This window comes from Falco naumanni, chromosome 1 (genome assembly GCF_017639655.2).
Source record: "Falco naumanni isolate bFalNau1 chromosome 1, bFalNau1.pat, whole genome shotgun sequence".
In the NCBI taxonomy this organism is placed as follows: Eukaryota; Metazoa; Chordata; class Aves; order Falconiformes; family Falconidae; genus Falco; species Falco naumanni.
The window spans coordinates 84,717,536-84,733,216 of NC_054054.1; the positions used below are offsets into that span (position 1 = coordinate 84,717,536).

At 44.8% G+C, this 15,681-nt stretch overlaps 1 protein-coding gene across 7 annotated transcripts in view; it reads left to right on the forward strand.

Moving 5' to 3' along the window:
• The window catches only part of ULK1 (unc-51 like autophagy activating kinase 1), an 81,894-nt gene that overhangs the window by 21,732 nt on the left and 44,481 nt on the right, over nt 1-15,681 (forward strand). For all 7 annotated transcript variants that reach the window (XM_040602041.1, XM_040602072.1, XM_040602057.1 and 4 more), the window contains 4 exons: nt 2,535-2,708; nt 4,479-4,552; nt 7,224-7,325; nt 15,084-15,142. In XM_040602041.1, coding sequence (XP_040457975.1) covers nt 2,535-2,708; nt 4,479-4,552; nt 7,224-7,325; nt 15,084-15,142 — 409 coding nt within the window. The remainder of the gene's footprint in view (nt 1-2,534; nt 2,709-4,478; nt 4,553-7,223; nt 7,326-15,083; nt 15,143-15,681) is intronic.

Consider the following 15,681-nt stretch of genomic DNA (forward strand, 5'->3'; position numbering starts at 1 on the left):
TTGCTGCTGTGATGCAGTAGACTGATGGGCTGAGTATGAGACATAAAGACTTTTGGTTTTGTGTGTTACAGCCAGTTTGTTAATGGAGGGAGGTAAAGGGTATGTGCCTATACTCCCCAAGTAACCGACTGTCCCTTCTCTGTTAGAGGGCAACGTCTTGGTGTCACAGTCATGCCTTGCTGCACTACCTGGATTTGTAAGGTTTAATGCTGCCAGAGGATCCAACAGACCTGTCTAATTCTGGTGTGCTGCAACGTGGAAGCTGCACTGTGCCACAGCAGTTGCACTGGCAGGGAGTCTGTCTGCAGGCTTAAGACACCTGCTTAGATTCTGTGTGTCAGGAAAACAGTGCTTTTGTGGGGCTGAGGGCTTTGTACAGACTTCTGTGAAGTGGAAAAGCTTAAATTCTGCAGAAATCAGTAGCTTAGAGGCCCTATTTTCTTTGACTGAATGGATTTTTCTGATCTTGGTAGCAGTGTTGTTTTCAGAATAAAGAGTTAGAATCCACGTTAGGGAGGCTTAGCTGGTTTGCTAAGGGATGTTGGCTAGTGCTGTGTTAGACTTATAGGCACCACGTTATATAAGGGAGAGGGTAACGCCTTAAAGAAGTGGCATGCTGTTGGGACTGCAGGTCAGAACAAGGCTCTTGGCACCACAGTCTCTGCTAGAGGCAGAGTGTATTTAGCCAGGAGTTTGTAATTGCCTGCTAGCTTAATAATGTTAAGAACTACCAAGTTTCAAGTCTTGCTTCGTGTTTGGGGGATTATGAGACAGCCTGTCCTTTCCTGGGCCTGAGCTGAACTGAGCAAAAAACTTTGGCATTTGTGCTGGTTTTGTTTAAGGATGGTGTTTTCACCATTCCTGAATAATTTCCTTGAATAGGAATCGCAGAACTATTGCAGAGACCTTTTGCTGGAGAGAAGATTGAGCACAGCTAAGATACTGGACCTTTAATAGACAGAAAATGGTACAGGACTGAGTATGCGCATATATTTCAGCAGGGTGTCAGGGAAGCCTTGTTAAAGATGTGGCAGTGTTTTTCTCAGAAGGTGCGAGTGGGTTTGGAAGGCTTGCATCTAAGCTGCCTCTTCATGTACTTCACAGAATCTCCCCTTGTTGCAGAGGAGTCTCTGATTCCAGCTGAGTGCCAGTTCGTGAGGAGGAAAGCCCAGTGAGGGGAGGGAAGTGCTGTGTACATGTGCCCTGGTCTCACGTGTATGAGTTGAGGACCAGCTGATAGCTGTGGTGACACTTCAGCTCTGCTTCTGCTTCCTCCTAGAGCAGTGAGGTTTGGGAGAAGTGGGAGCTTATTTTCTAAGTGCTGTTTAACTGATCTGTGTTCCTTGCTATTTTGAATGCGTGTGTTTTACAAGTTAGATACTTAATTTCCTGTGTTGTGTTAAAGCTGTGTGCAGCCTCATCTGTGTTTTTGTAAGGATTCCTCCCTTCTAGCTGGCTAGGTAGAGTAGCATTTTGAAGCTCCTGCCAGCTTGCTTTTATGTCTTACCAGAGAAGAGCTGGAAAAACACTGATGAAGTCCCAAGTAATTTACAGGGACCTTTTGCAAAAAGAAAAATTATTTTATTCAAATGGAACAGTGTTTGCTTTAAGCCTGACTGGCTCAGTGGCTGACAAGGACTGGTAGCACTGGTGATCCTGGGATTTGTTCAGCAGACTGCCCCCAGCTTTGGCAAGAGTTTTGTATGTATAGCTCTTAAAATGATGAGAGCTAATGTCACATCACTGATTAGGAGAGCCAGTTGGATGTTATTTTAATCCCTTCAATGTTTATTTTTACACCACAGTTCTTGGGAAGCCCATATCTCAGGAGGATGCAGTTCAGGGTTTCCCTATATCCATGTTCTGATTACTGATATATTATTTTTTGAAAGCACTTGCTTATGAAAGCATTCTGAAACATTCTTGGTGCATCTGTGGGTGCAGGATGGAGGGTACCAAATGGCAGTTTGCAGGGGCCATTTGGGAGGGATGTGTTGTTAGGTATGGGACCACAGTTCACCCTAACACTGGATCTGGGGTTGGAGTTGCAGTTGGGTCTGGTGGGTGGTGATGCACATGGGTTGGGCCCAGGCTTGGGCTCATACCCTGAAGGTGCAGATCCCTGCTGGCCACGTACCCCAGCTGCCTGAATTTGACCTACCAACCCTTTCCAGGCCCAGCACTGGGTCTGGCTGGCAGTGCTTGCTGGGGCGAGCCCTAAGCCTCCCCAGGTGTCATGATCAGACCCAGGTGATAACCCAGATTCAGCGTCTGCTGCTGGCTGAGCTTGCCAGGAGCAACTCTGGGCCGAAAGCAGCCCTGACTGCAGGATAAGCTGGGAATGCAAATGCACTCCCTTGTTGCCTGTAGGGATCATTCAGAAATAGTGTGTGGAGAAAAAATACCATATGTGGAAATAAAAATGACAAATGATGGCTGATTGTTGTGGAGAATCTGCCCTCTGGGCTCTTCAAAGAACTGGCATTGTATTTTTTCATCTGTGGTTTGTTGTGGGTTTTTTCCCCCCTTCCTAGCTATGCGGACACTTAGTGAAGACACCATCAGGCTCTTTCTCCAGCAGATAGCAGGTGCCATGAAAATGCTGCACAGCAAAGGCATCATCCATCGGGACCTGAAACCACAGAATATTCTCCTTTCCTATGCTGGAGGCAGGAAATCAAATCCCAACAACATTCGCATAAAGATTGGTAAGAGCCCATTACAAGTGTTGCTCTGACGGCTCTCAGGAGAGTTTGGTGATGGTGGCAAGCCTCAGTCTTTCTTAGGGGAACTGTCAAGGAGGAGGAGAGGTTTACTGCACTTCTTAAAATGCCCTAATGTTTTTGATCATCCCCGCTTAGTTCCTCTGCTAGACGTAACCTTCCATTGGCTCTAAGCAATAGGAGCAAGAGCTTTCTGCTCTGCCAGGGCACAGACTAACACAAAAGAACTGAGCAGGCCTTGCTCTGCTTCCAGCTGAACAGTGGCTCCCTTGGTAAATGCAAATACCAGCCTGCCCTAATTGGCATTTAATCTCCAGGCTTGCCAGGAACGAGCAGGCATTGTGACTTTTGTCTTCAGCTTTTAATAGCATTGAGGTAAATATTGGTGTCTTCAAGGCTGCTCTCCTGGCTGGCCTTGGTGAGCCCAGTGGGAGTCAGGCACGCCTAAAAGCAAGTTTTCAGCAGCTTGAATTAGAGGCAGGCTGCTCAGCTGCATCTTGAAGAAATTCACTTTTTGCACATTAGGCAAGTGGCAGTGATGGACCAGTAGTTGGGACAGATACTCCAGAAATCAGTTGCAGAGCACACCTATCCCCTGTAGTCCCTCAGAAATGTGTGCTGGATGTTACTGCCCTCAACATGTGGACTTTTGATTATGTTACAGTTCACAAGCTGAAGCTGACACCGATTAGATAAAACTGTGCTGTGGAGCAAGCATTAAAGCTTTCATTCAGCTGAAAAATTAGGTCTAGTGGAAAAGTTTGAAATGTTGCTGCCCATTTTGGCTGAAGTAGTTTGGTTTGGGGTTGGGGTTTTTTTTTGGTTGGTTGGTTTTGTGGGTTTTTTTAAGTGCAGAGTTGTCTGGAAGGTGGAAGTGACTGGGAGCCACATATGCAAGCAGGAGGGCTGTGGGCACGGGTGTGATGTGCCCTGCAACCTCTCCCTCCCACTTCCCTGAGAAGTACCTGGTCCAGGGAATAGCTAGTCATACCAATTCGTTAGTGACAGATGACAGTGTAAACAACTGTGTCAGTCTCCTAGCTTGAAATATCTGGTAACCTTGAGAGAACCTTCAAGTATCATATGATCAGATGCTGAGTAACCTGTGGAGGTAATTCGTCTTGGTATTCCTTGGCCCTGGCTTTTCTAGCCACCAGGTGAACTGTGGCTCAGCTTTCTGCCTTGTGCTGGGGTTAGCACTCTTGGAGCTCTTCTAAAGTAATAGAGCAAGACTGTTCAGTAGGGCTGGTCTAGAAATATGGGTGGTGGCAAGTAGTGGTTCCTACTGGATGTCTGCTACATAGCAACTTTTCCAACAGAGGGGAACTTTCAGTTCCCTAAATTAACAATGGAGATGGCAGTAGATGAGCTAGCTAGTATGAGGTGGCACACTCTAACTGAAGTCAAGACATATTTACCAACTTCCAGCAGCTGGCATTTCAAATTGCAGGCACATGGGTACGGCAAGAAGTGACTGTTGATCTCTGAAAAAAGGATGGGAGTCCATTCTTCTGAATGGGTGGGGGGTTTTATGGCTTGGTCTACCCTTTGTAGTGTCTGTAGTGTGCATTAGTAACTAGTACAAGGATGTTGCTGCTTGAGAAGAGAGCCATTGAAGTCTGGTTAAGGTGGGGTACTTCACATGCTGTGAAGTTCCATAGGAAGTGAAAGGGAAGTTGGGGCAATCAGCTGGAGAAGGTACAGGCTCTCTAGAACTGGTATCTGACCCCAACCTACCCCTGTTTTTCTTTGTAGCTGACTTTGGGTTTGCTCGATATCTGCAGAATAATATGATGGCAGCAACATTGTGTGGCTCACCAATGTACATGGTAAGTGTGTGTTTTGCCTGCAGGTTTTTCTGTATAGTTCTTGCTTTACTTCCCGCTCCCCCCCCCCACCCCCCCTAGGCTTTGTTTTTCACTAGTCTTTCCCTCAAAGGTGAAATTTTTTTTACTTGTCAGAAACCACCTATTATACAGGGAGACTTCATAAAGTTCTAGCTGCTGGTAGTGTGTGGCAACAGGTGCCTGTGTTGTCATCTAACTTTCAGGTGAGCTGTGGATAAATGAAACTGAGCAAAATGGAGTATTGATTGCTGCCTGCTCCCAGAAACAGCCTCTTTCCAGACGGAACTAGAGCCTCTCCACTGAAGGCACTGAGAAATTGAATCTATTTCCTCTGCTGTGAGCAAAATGACAAAAGAGAGTGAAGGCTGGGGTGATACTTCACACATCTGGCTGTATTTGAGATGTTGCTTCCTTGGAGAGGAGCCTCTGTAAATCACTGCTTCAGCAAGCCCTTGTGAGCCAGAGTGGTTCCACAAGCCTGTTGTCACCTCAGGCTTTGCAGTTGTTTTTTGCTAATGCAACAGCATCAGGAGCAAGGTCCCTGTTGAACAGCATTTTTGTAAAATCCGTTCAGATCTATGGACCTATGCAGGCAGAAGTTTTGCCATTCTGGCTAACTTGTGTTCTTTGCAGTACAACTTGGCAGATGTGTGTAAATGGAGCTCACCTGCTCATTTTTTGTGCATTCCTACCCCCCCCAATTCTTTGATCAAACCAGCTGTTTCCAGGATGACTTCTTAGCTTGTGAAACAGATGTGTTTAAAAAACCCAAACTGATCCCTTTCATCCCCTTTGCACTTTCCATTCTGGGACCAGTATGTGAGGAGGAGATCTCTTGCTTGTGCTTATGGCAGCAGTCAGGATCTCTGTGTCGCATCAAGTTGGTGAAATTAAAAATGACAAAACCAGGCCAGAAATAAAAATGTCGAAGCCAGCCATGTAATAGTTTCTGGGGACATGGGTGTCTGAGCTCAAAGTAGAAAGATGATGTGGATCAATTTAGGTTGAAATTTTTACAAGTGCCCTGGAGCAGTAGGAATCTGATTTTGAACACTAACTCGCTCTGAATTTTTTTTGCCTGTAGTCTTTGGGCAGAGCCAGGCTGGACTGTGTGGCTCTGCACAGGGGTGGCGTGTTCAGTAGTCTGTTCCACAGTACTAACTCAAGCAAAACAGACTTTCTTGCTCTCCCTTTTTTGAAGCATGATGTTTATTTGAACTCTGCTATATGTGAAGATGATGTAATTTTTTTTCTCCTGTGAGAGTTTCCTGAATTGTCTATTTTTAGTGTTACTTTTTTTTTTCAGAGTCTCTTGTGAAAGTAAATGAAAACATCCAGCTTGCTTTTTTTTTTTTTTTTAAAGGGCTGGAGGAAACTTTTTCTGTTTTGTGTTGTTTTTTATTTTAAACAGCTCTGGACATTACAAGGGATCTCAATGTTTTATATTGTTCTCTGTTTACTGATGGATTTGAAGGAAGATGGGGAGGGAGGGTTCAATTGGGATTTAGAGGATGTTTGAAGTCTGTTGCTACTGCTGTTCTGCACCTTCTGCAGTAGCCCTGGGACATCTGCTAACAGGGCAGGCCCTTGTTCCCTGTTTTAGCTCGTAGCCCTTTGCTGCTCTTCTTTTAAAAAAGAAAGGTATCTTACCCGCACCAGAATGAGCTGAAACCAGGGCAGAGCTTTCTGTCTGAACCCCGACATGGTGTGAGACTTGAAACCTCCTTGTGCAGGTCTTGTCCTTGGTTTTGCTTGGTTCATGCCTGCTTCCTGTAGGGGCAGACCAAGCTCCTGTCCACGGCATGTTTGCTGCCATATTTTTCCTGTTACATGTGGCCTTTAATTCTAACAGAGCTAGAAAATTGATCTTGTTCCATGCTGGCAGCACTGCAATGAAATCTGTTGTTATAGACACGTGGGATTAACAAGGCTGCCCTTCTGTCCCTCCTCTGCTGCCGCCTCTAAGGCACACTGCCTGCTGAGCCACGGGGCTTTGTGGGCTTGCACCAGCTCCAGCTTCTGGAACAAGCCTGGGAGGGAGCAACTGAGGGCATGGTATGAGATTAGAAACTGGAGTCTGAGGCACAGCAGGGCTCAAGCTGTTGGGCTGAAACACACAGATCTGCCTTTGAACCCAGACTGTGACCTTGGCAGCAGGCTCTGGAGCATAATTAATATGCTGCCATCTCGGGCTAAATGAGGAAAGTGCATAAGTGATGCAGGTCAGGATGGAGGCTGAAGCTTACCCGTGCAGTGTGAGCCTTTGCTTTTCTTGATCATTTACCTGTTACTTGCTTTGGTTTAGAAGATCTATCTGTGCGATTTCAGTGAGGCTTCACTGAAGCACAGGTGAATTCAGCAGGAAATGATATGCTGGAAAGGGAAAGTGCTGAGTTTGCCCAAACCAGCCTGACAGTATTTCTTGTCTACCTGTCTGGAAGTGCCTGCTTTCCCCACTTAGTTAGGGAATTGGCCCTTTCAAGGTAATCTTACAGTCTTCTCAGGAGCAAATCTTTCATGGTTATTGAGGAATCCAGCTCAAGAATTTTTAAAGCATAATAGTGACTTCTGTTTCTTTCTTGCAGCTGTTTAAGAAAAAAAAAAAAACAACCTACATCTTTTGTAAAGCAGATTTCTGTTCTCTCCTCAAAAGGCACCAGAAGTCATTATGTCTCAACACTATGATGCCAAAGCTGACCTCTGGAGTATAGGAACCATCATTTATCAGTGTCTAACAGGAAAAGCTCCTTTTCAGGTAAGTTGCTTAGATCTAGTGTTTCTGACTCTCTTGCTTTTTTTCTTTTAAACTGTTTACTCTAAGGCTTCTGTCATCTGTAATATTAAGTCCCATAGATCCAGTGTCGTGGAGCTCTGGCTGTCCACCTTGATGATGTAGAGCTTAATATGTTGTAATCCTGCATGTGTTACAGCCCAGAGGAGAGTCGTATTCTAGTATCTCAGTGGAATGTATTTCCTGATTATAAATCTTTAGGAAGGACCATCTATTTTGAAAACTATCATGAATCAATTAAATTGGTGGTGTTTTTCCAGGCCCACACTTTAAAAAATCAGTTTCTGTTTACAACTGTACTCTGTGTATAATTTATAATTATAGTTCTGTTGGGTATGGAAGGACAATAATGAAGATTGTAATTGCAAGCTAGTGTTTGGGATGATTTGGTGGTAACTGGTGTATTGCAGCTAAATGGATGTTGTTTTTGGAATAGTTAAGTAGGATCTTGTCAGAGGGATCTTATCTGTCATCTCGCAGCAATCCCTTCCAGCCTGAAATGTTTACGTTCATCAAGTCTGAACCCTTCCAAATATAACACAGTCCAGTAAAACTCCACCCTGTAATTTATGCCATAACTTTTGGATGAGCTAGAGCATATCTTTTGTGAAAGGCATTCTCTGATTTTAATTTTTCAAATGATGGAGAATTCATCACAGCCTTATGCAAGTTTCTTCAGGTCTGCTTCACGTGTTTTTAAGCATATATAGCTGGAGTTCATCTAGACTCAGTGCATTTTTCTTGGTCCGAATCATAAGCATGCCACGCTGTGTATTACTTCTCCAATGCTGAATGAGATCTGCAGACTCCCCCTTGCAACCATTGTTTTAAAGTACTGTACTTATCAGATTTTTTCCCTTGCTGTCTCACTGCGTAGCAGAGAGATGCTTGAGTTGCTGATACTTCTTAGCTTCTCTAATGTTTGAGCTCTGTAGAGCTCATCTCTAATCCATGGAAAAAGATCAAACATCACATTCGCATGCCAGTGTCAGCTAATGCCAACTCTTCAGCTTCTTAGATCATTTAGGACAAATGTGAACTGTGGCCCTCTTTTCTGATGTCCTGACGTGTCTTTATCCCGATGCCCTAACAAAAAAAACCCCAAACCTAAAACTAAAACTGAACAAAACCCCCAACCCAAACAAAGCAAAAAAGGCAGTTGGAGGAGGAAAATATGCTCATAGAATAAGGCAAATTTCATGTAGAGCCAGACTTTCTGAGCTTCAGTTCCACAGCTCTTTAGAATTTCGCACAAGACCTTGAATGCTTATGCAGTTACATCATCAGGAAGGATAAAGTGAATTCTGAATCTGTTGCAAGAAAGAGTGGGCAAATACGGAAGTAAACTAATGGTATGCTTTGGTTTTGTCTAGAGCCAAGAACACTTTTCTCCTTCAGGGTAATTTTTCCCTGCTGCACTAAGAATCTTCCATTCCAGTGCTTTATATTCTGTCTGCCAGCCTGCTCTGTATTTAGAGCAAGACTTCATTTCCGTTGCATGGGTTTTTTTAATAAACAGCCCTACAAAGTACACTGGAACTCCTGAATGGCTCCCATTTACCGACTGCATCCACTTGTTGGTGTTGGTATTTTTGTTTGAGAGGAGAAAATGACTGTTAGGATAAAATAAAATAGTATTTGTGCATTAAGAAAAAGGCGTGAGGGTGAAGAAATGAAGCTTTGAGTCTGCATGCATAGGAGAGCCCTGCGCTCTGTAACTTGGTACCTTCTCGTCTCTAAAGTCACCTTGATACTGCGTGCATTCAAATGATGTAGCTATCATTTAATGAGGTGACTTTATCATAGGTGTTCTTTGCTTAGTAGCTCACACACAGCCATGGGGCATCTGATTTCTTTGAAAAGAATTTGGTGGCTTTCATCATTGGTCATTGAAGCATGTCACAAAAATGTTCTTCTGAAAACATTTGTTCTTATAAGGAAGACCTTTCACAGGTAATAAAACTGAATGTTCATCAGCTTTGTTCAGCTCTTCAGCCAAGGCTTTGAAAGGGTAGGTGGGCAGCCAGCAGTCAGCTCTGTGCTTGGATGTGACACCCAGCTCACCCAGGGGCGAGGGCGGCCCTGTGTGCCTGTGTCCCTCTGGCACAGGCATGGCCATACCCTGCCCTGCAGTGGGCAGCGAAGGGACGTTCTGGCCCCTGGCCAGCAGGTCCTGATCCTTGCTTTGTGCTTGCCTGACTGGGTAACTTCTCTCTTTCCCATATACATCCAACATCTGTTGGGCTGAGGACGAGGGTCTTTTGTTTCTCTATTTTAGTTTATCCCCACACCTTTCCTCTTCTGGGGTTTGTATTTTGAAGCAAAATTCCAGGCCCCATTTGTTACTACAGTAGCAGCTGTGGATTTGTTTGATCAGGGAGAGAGAAGGGCTCAGGCCAGATGGTTCTCAGTGCACCATCTATTTGGTTTGACCGCATGTGTCACAAATTGCCTTTTAGCTGCGAGTTTCGGGTGAAAGAAGCTTGTCCAGGGCAGGTGTTGGGAAGCTGGTTAAAGGTTAACCGGCTTTATTTCTTTGTTGGCATGACTGTGTTCTAAGAATTTGCTGATGGTCACTGAGCAGTGGAGAAGCTTTTGTTTACAGGGTCTGTAGGAGGAGAGAGGGGTAGTGGACAGAGGTGATGGGGAGATCATGAATAGGAATGAGTGGGTTTGGGAGGGACATCTACAAATGGGTGGGGAGATAACAGCCTGATTCCACAAGGCACCACCAGCGGACCCAGTTGTACAGGGCAGCCAGGAACCGGATTTCTGATGTTAACCTCTTCAGGCGACATCCTCACTGTGCCTTCCCTCCCAGGCTGGCAAGGACACCCCCTCACCTCTAATTAACTGAGATTCCTATGGGAAGCTGGAGCACAGGTGTGAAAAATGCTTCGTTTGGGCACTCTAGCTGTTGGCTGCGTGAGCTGATAAGGCACCTTCACAAGGTTGCAAACCAAAAGGACTCCAGTGTTACCTGCAGTGAGGAGGAATGAGCTGCTTAAAAACTGAATTGGGCTTCAGGGGCTGGGTTAGATGGAGAAAAGATCAAATGTGTGGAAAGGCTGAGGAAGCTGTCAATCCAGAAAGTGCTTGTCGGTTGACAGAGATTTCTAGCTGTCTGAGTTTATTTTATCTGTAGCTGGGTCACCCAGGGCAACTTCCCAGAGCCATTCCTGTCCCTTCCCTGCCTCGCCGCATGCAGAAGCTGTGGATGCTCAGATGTGAACAGTTGGTAGGGTGGCTGGTGAAGCCGTCTTAAGGAGCTTTTTGTATTAAACATGCCCATAAACATAATAGTGAGACTGCCATAGGGATGAGATTAATAGGATTCGTAATCCCTATAAACAGATTTGCTGAGCACTGTATTAATGTAGAATTGTTAATTTGCCTTGCCTAATGAGTGGTCTACACCTGCATCTCTGCATTTCTGTCACTGAGGACAGGACTTGAACAGCGTGTATCTTCGTCTTGCTGACCAGTACTGAGAAGTACCTTACAAGTGTAGTGGTTTTCTCTTGTCCTTACCTGAAAAAATTGTGACCCACTGCCCCTCATCAGGTGATATGGGCTCCACAGCCAAATGACATCCAGAAGCAAAACCGGAAGCAGAGAAGAAAGATTTACACAAGGTCTAAAATATCTTTTAAAAAAAATCTAGTCCTTGTCGGATGCTGTAGAGTTTAATTAAATGACCTCGATCTCTTTTCTTTTTTTTTTTCCTTCTTTTTTCTTTTTTTTTTCTGAGGGGTGGGGAGAATCACACAGATGTTCCTGTTGGTTTCTGCTGTGTGACCCCTTTAAAAAATGTGCAGCTCTCAGTAAGCAGGTGCACTGCCAAGCACATGCAGTTTGTGTCAGAGCTGTCTCTGGAAGGGGCATGGGTCCACTTGGGCATCAGATCTTCTGTGGAATATAAATTTTACTGCCTGGTCTGGCAGCTCTGAAAGAGTTAACCTGCCTGTATGTGTTCTCATCCCAACTAGCTGCTAGGTGAAAAATTAATTTCTAAGCCTGGTGTACCAAGCCCACTGCTTTATTTCTGGGTTAATTCTGCCTGCATAAGTACTAGGATTATGTATCACTTACAACAACTGTTATGTTGTGAAATGGGCTTTGAGGAAGACTAGGGCAGGGAGGATTTTATACCCAGAATTTGAACTCCTGGATTATTTTCCAGGCAGGCTGCCCTTCTGTTCCCAAAGCTGTTCCTCTGGACTGCCCTGTGCCAGTGGGGACAGATATTCTTGGCAGCAGCAAGTTATTCTGGTGAGACAGGTCAGTGATTGATCTGTTGCTGTAGTCAGCAGGCCATTGGCTTCTGGACTAGTGTTTGTGGGTCTGATCCTGCTCTGTTGGGAATGGAGAGAAAAACATTCATGGGCAGCTAAAGAAAAGGGTTTAGGGTTGAGGTTTTTTGGTTATTTCTGGTCCTTTTGCTTTTAAGTTCCCCTGAATGCTGGCTACTTAGTTGTGGCAATCCTAAAATATCAGCCATTAAGACTGCAGAAGCAGAAGGTATTTTACAGCAGGTTATCAAGCTTTTCACTAAAACTATTGAGCTAGAAACATGAGTACTATTTTCTTACATACTTGAATCCCCTCTCTGCACCTCCAAATCCCCAGAAATCCTGAAGGAAAGACTTCAGAGAACAGAGCAGGTACCATACGCCTTCTATGAAGTGTTGACTAGACAGTTCTGTTCACAGGGGCCGTGGATGTCTCTGGTGCTCTTCTGACCGAATGCCAGGCTTTTGCATCCAGCCTTTGCCCAGCACAACAAATCCAGAGCTGAGCGCTTTTGGAAGCACTACCCTGCGTGCTTTTCGCATGCAGTTCACTTGCAGGCAGCCAGCACCAAGTGGGATTTGGCAGGGTTACGCTGAATGTCTTTGTTGGCTCGACATATTTTGACTGCTGCTCAGGACAAGGTGGCAGAGTGGCAGGATTCAATTTGTCCAATTGTCTTTGTATATAGAAAGAACAGAAAAAAACAGAGACAGTTACTTACACTAACACAACTGCTCCATAGTAACATGAGAGGGGGAACAAGGACATAAATTGGCTTGCTGGTGTGTCTCCTGTTCTTGGGAAAAACCGAGCTGTCCATTCTGCATCCCTGTTTCTGACAGATGGATGCTGTCCTACAGGTAGCAGCTGGCTCTGTGTACCTTGAATGGTCCTGCTGTTAGGTGCCCAAAATGTCCTTTTTCTGGTGTTTTTCTTCAGTAGGGTGTATCTGCCTGGGAGGCAGATTCCAAAGTCCTTAGCTTCCTAGAAGAAGGAATTAAAATGGCATTTTTAGCGTCTTACGAACATTTCTGCATTTTTTTTCCATGCTTCTCAGAGAAGCACTACTTATTAAAGGAGAGGCGAGCAAAGTGGCTGAAGGTACCAGTGCTTTATGAAATGGATGCTAACAGCAGGAAAGCAGTGGGCGTGTTACTGCAAGCCTGGGAGCCTGCTGCTAGGAGCAGAACTGTGTGACTCAGTTGATTAATACATGAGATGCAGTTGGCTTTACTGCATTAATGGTGATCCACAGTTGTCTGTGGGCCCTCAGTAACATGACTCTACTGCCCAGCAGACAGCTACCTGTATCATAGACCCACCTTGGATTGTGGGCTCCTGGGAACAGCCCTGGTGAGGAAGTGTGGTCTGGGAGGGCAGCAACCTGACTCCTTGGAAGTGTTTCTTACAGAACAAGTGGGAATTGTACTGAGGCAGCAGAATGTGGAGAGGCAACATCCCTACAGGGATATCTCTTGAATTGTACAAAGAGGAGGGGAACTTCACTGAGGATTTTGTTTCTATCCAAGATAGTGCTTGGAAACCTTCTCTAATGAACTGGGCTTTGCATGTGTGCTCCTTTTAATATACTCTGTCTTTATTGCCAGGAAAATCTCTGACAACAAAAATCCCTGTTTGGAATAGATCAGAGCGTCATTGTTATTTGTGAAACAATTGAGTTGTTGCGACAGGAAATGAACAGAGCAAATAGCCAAGGCTTGTATCTCTGATATGAGCAAACAGTTTGCTTCCCTGCAGTGGAGTTCTGTTCCTCCTTGTACATTATGTCTGTCGGGCGTATTTTTCATCATGTAGAGCACTGTGGCCAAGCCATTTGGTGTAGCATGTGTGCTTGCCTTATTAAAGTTTGCCAAATATTAAGAATCTAATTACAGGGCAAGATCTGCAAGGGGAGTGGTGTAAAACAGAGTTTTACTGAAATAAATCAAATTGAGTGGCAGTGATTGGAAACCTGATGCTGTTTGGTGTCTACGTAACAAGGTGTTTTGCTAACTCACAAACTATTACAATGAATGTTAGAAAGAGTTTTTGCACCTCCTATTTGGGTCCCTGCTGTGTCTGTGAACAGCAAAGGATACATTATTGCAGAAAGGAGAACCAGGAAATCTTTCTTATTTCTGCCTTCTAGGAATCCAGTTACAAACTGATAGGAGAGCTGTGAAGCTTGGGTTGCTAAGACTGCAAGAAACGCTGTCCTGGTCAATGCAACATGAGTCTATTAGCAGCTTTTGAGACTTTCCCTTTGGTTTCTCTTGGGGTTTTGTACTGAGCTTTTAGTTATCCTTAATTTTCATCTTCACCCAGAGGGAGGAGGTGATGTTGAAATGGCATCTTATGTGGCTGCTTTTCCAGCTGTGCTGTATCAGTGGTATTTTGATGGCCATCTGCAGATTGGCTTCTCTGATTTGCTGTTTTGAGCATCTTAATTGACCTCAAATGCTTCTAATTTAGAGGTGGAAGTAGGTGGAAGGCTTGAGGGGTTTTTTTGAGCCTGCCCTGAACTCAGGAGAAGCTGCCTGTTGCTGCCTCATTCACACTTTCCTACACACTCAGCTGCACCAATAACTGATTGCAGATGAATCTCTCTGATCTTTCTTCCCTGTTTATGTGTACCTTCATGTCTGTGTTATGCCAGCCAGCCTGCTCTGCCTTTAATAAAGAGACTTTGCCTAAGCAGAAAAGCTTGAGACACTAGGGTTCATCTACTGGCCTATATCATTTGTTGCATAAAAACAAATGGAGAAATGACAGAAGGAGATTTTTATGTATCTGTGCTTCTATACTGGCGATTTTATTTTTAACCTCATATGTAAGCCTCTTGTGCCTAGCTCTTTTTTTTTTTTTTTTTTTAAATCAGTTCTCTCAGAATTTGGAATCTTCTTGTCAGTGTCCCCAGCAGTTGTGTATATTGCTGCACAAATAGGAGCTGTGGCTTCAGACCTTATGGCTTCCTGGAATTAAAGTAAAAAAATCCTAATTCAGTTGCTGTTTCCCTATGTTCCTAGTCTCTTCGCAGATCCCTTGCCCATCAACAGGCTCTCTGTCCCTTTTCTAAATGCCCTACAGCATTAATCCATGTTCTCAGCAGGATCTGCCATTCATCATTTGGGCCTCCTCACGTCTGCAATTATTTAGCCTCCTGGGTGAGGCTATTAGGCCAGCTCAGACCTAAGCCTCGGAGCCCACTGCACCAAAGCTCAGCCCTTGGAAGGGGACTGTAGGACAGAACCAGGTCAGGGACAAAAGGACAGCAGGCTGAAATACTGTATTTTCACTCTGGCACAATGCTGGCTTTTCAGTCTAAAGCAAGCTGCAGGTTATCATTTTCTCTGCTGGTTCAGATGGAAATGCTAATCCCTTCCCTTTATTGTCAACTGCTTCATGTACTGGTTTTCTTTCTCCTTACAGGCCAGCAGCCCACAGGATCTTCGCCTCTTCTATGAGAAAAACAAGATGCTGATGCCGAAGTAAGCATTTTCCAGTGTTGCTGTTTGTATGCACTTGTTTACTCTGTATTTACACCTGTCCTCGCTTGCTCCTGGCTTGTCACTCAGGGGGCTGACTGTAAAAATATTTGGCTGCCTGCCTACCTCCATTCCTTAAACTAGCAGTGATGTGGCCCAGAGAAAGTCAGGCAGTAGTGGATTGCCAGAGCTGGCATTCTGTCTTTCTGCAGATACTGTTCTCCTACCTTGCAAAAATTCAGGATCGTTAGTGGTTTCAAGAGCCAGCTAGTGATCCTGTCCCACATATGGCTTCCTTGAGTCTGCGAGCCTTGGGAAGAACTCATGGCAATTCTTGAATCATGCGAGCAGCCAGACTGCGGTCTTGCCTGTAACCTGCCATACCTGACTGCAGATCACATTGCCATTTCTCACGTGTCAGGGCAGCAACTGCTTGTGTCCGTTCTGCTAATAGGAGGAAATACTATAACCTCGATGGAAATGGATACTGCTGCAGTTTTCAAGGGGAAGATAATGCTTTTGTCCCACTTGGGTGTAAGTTA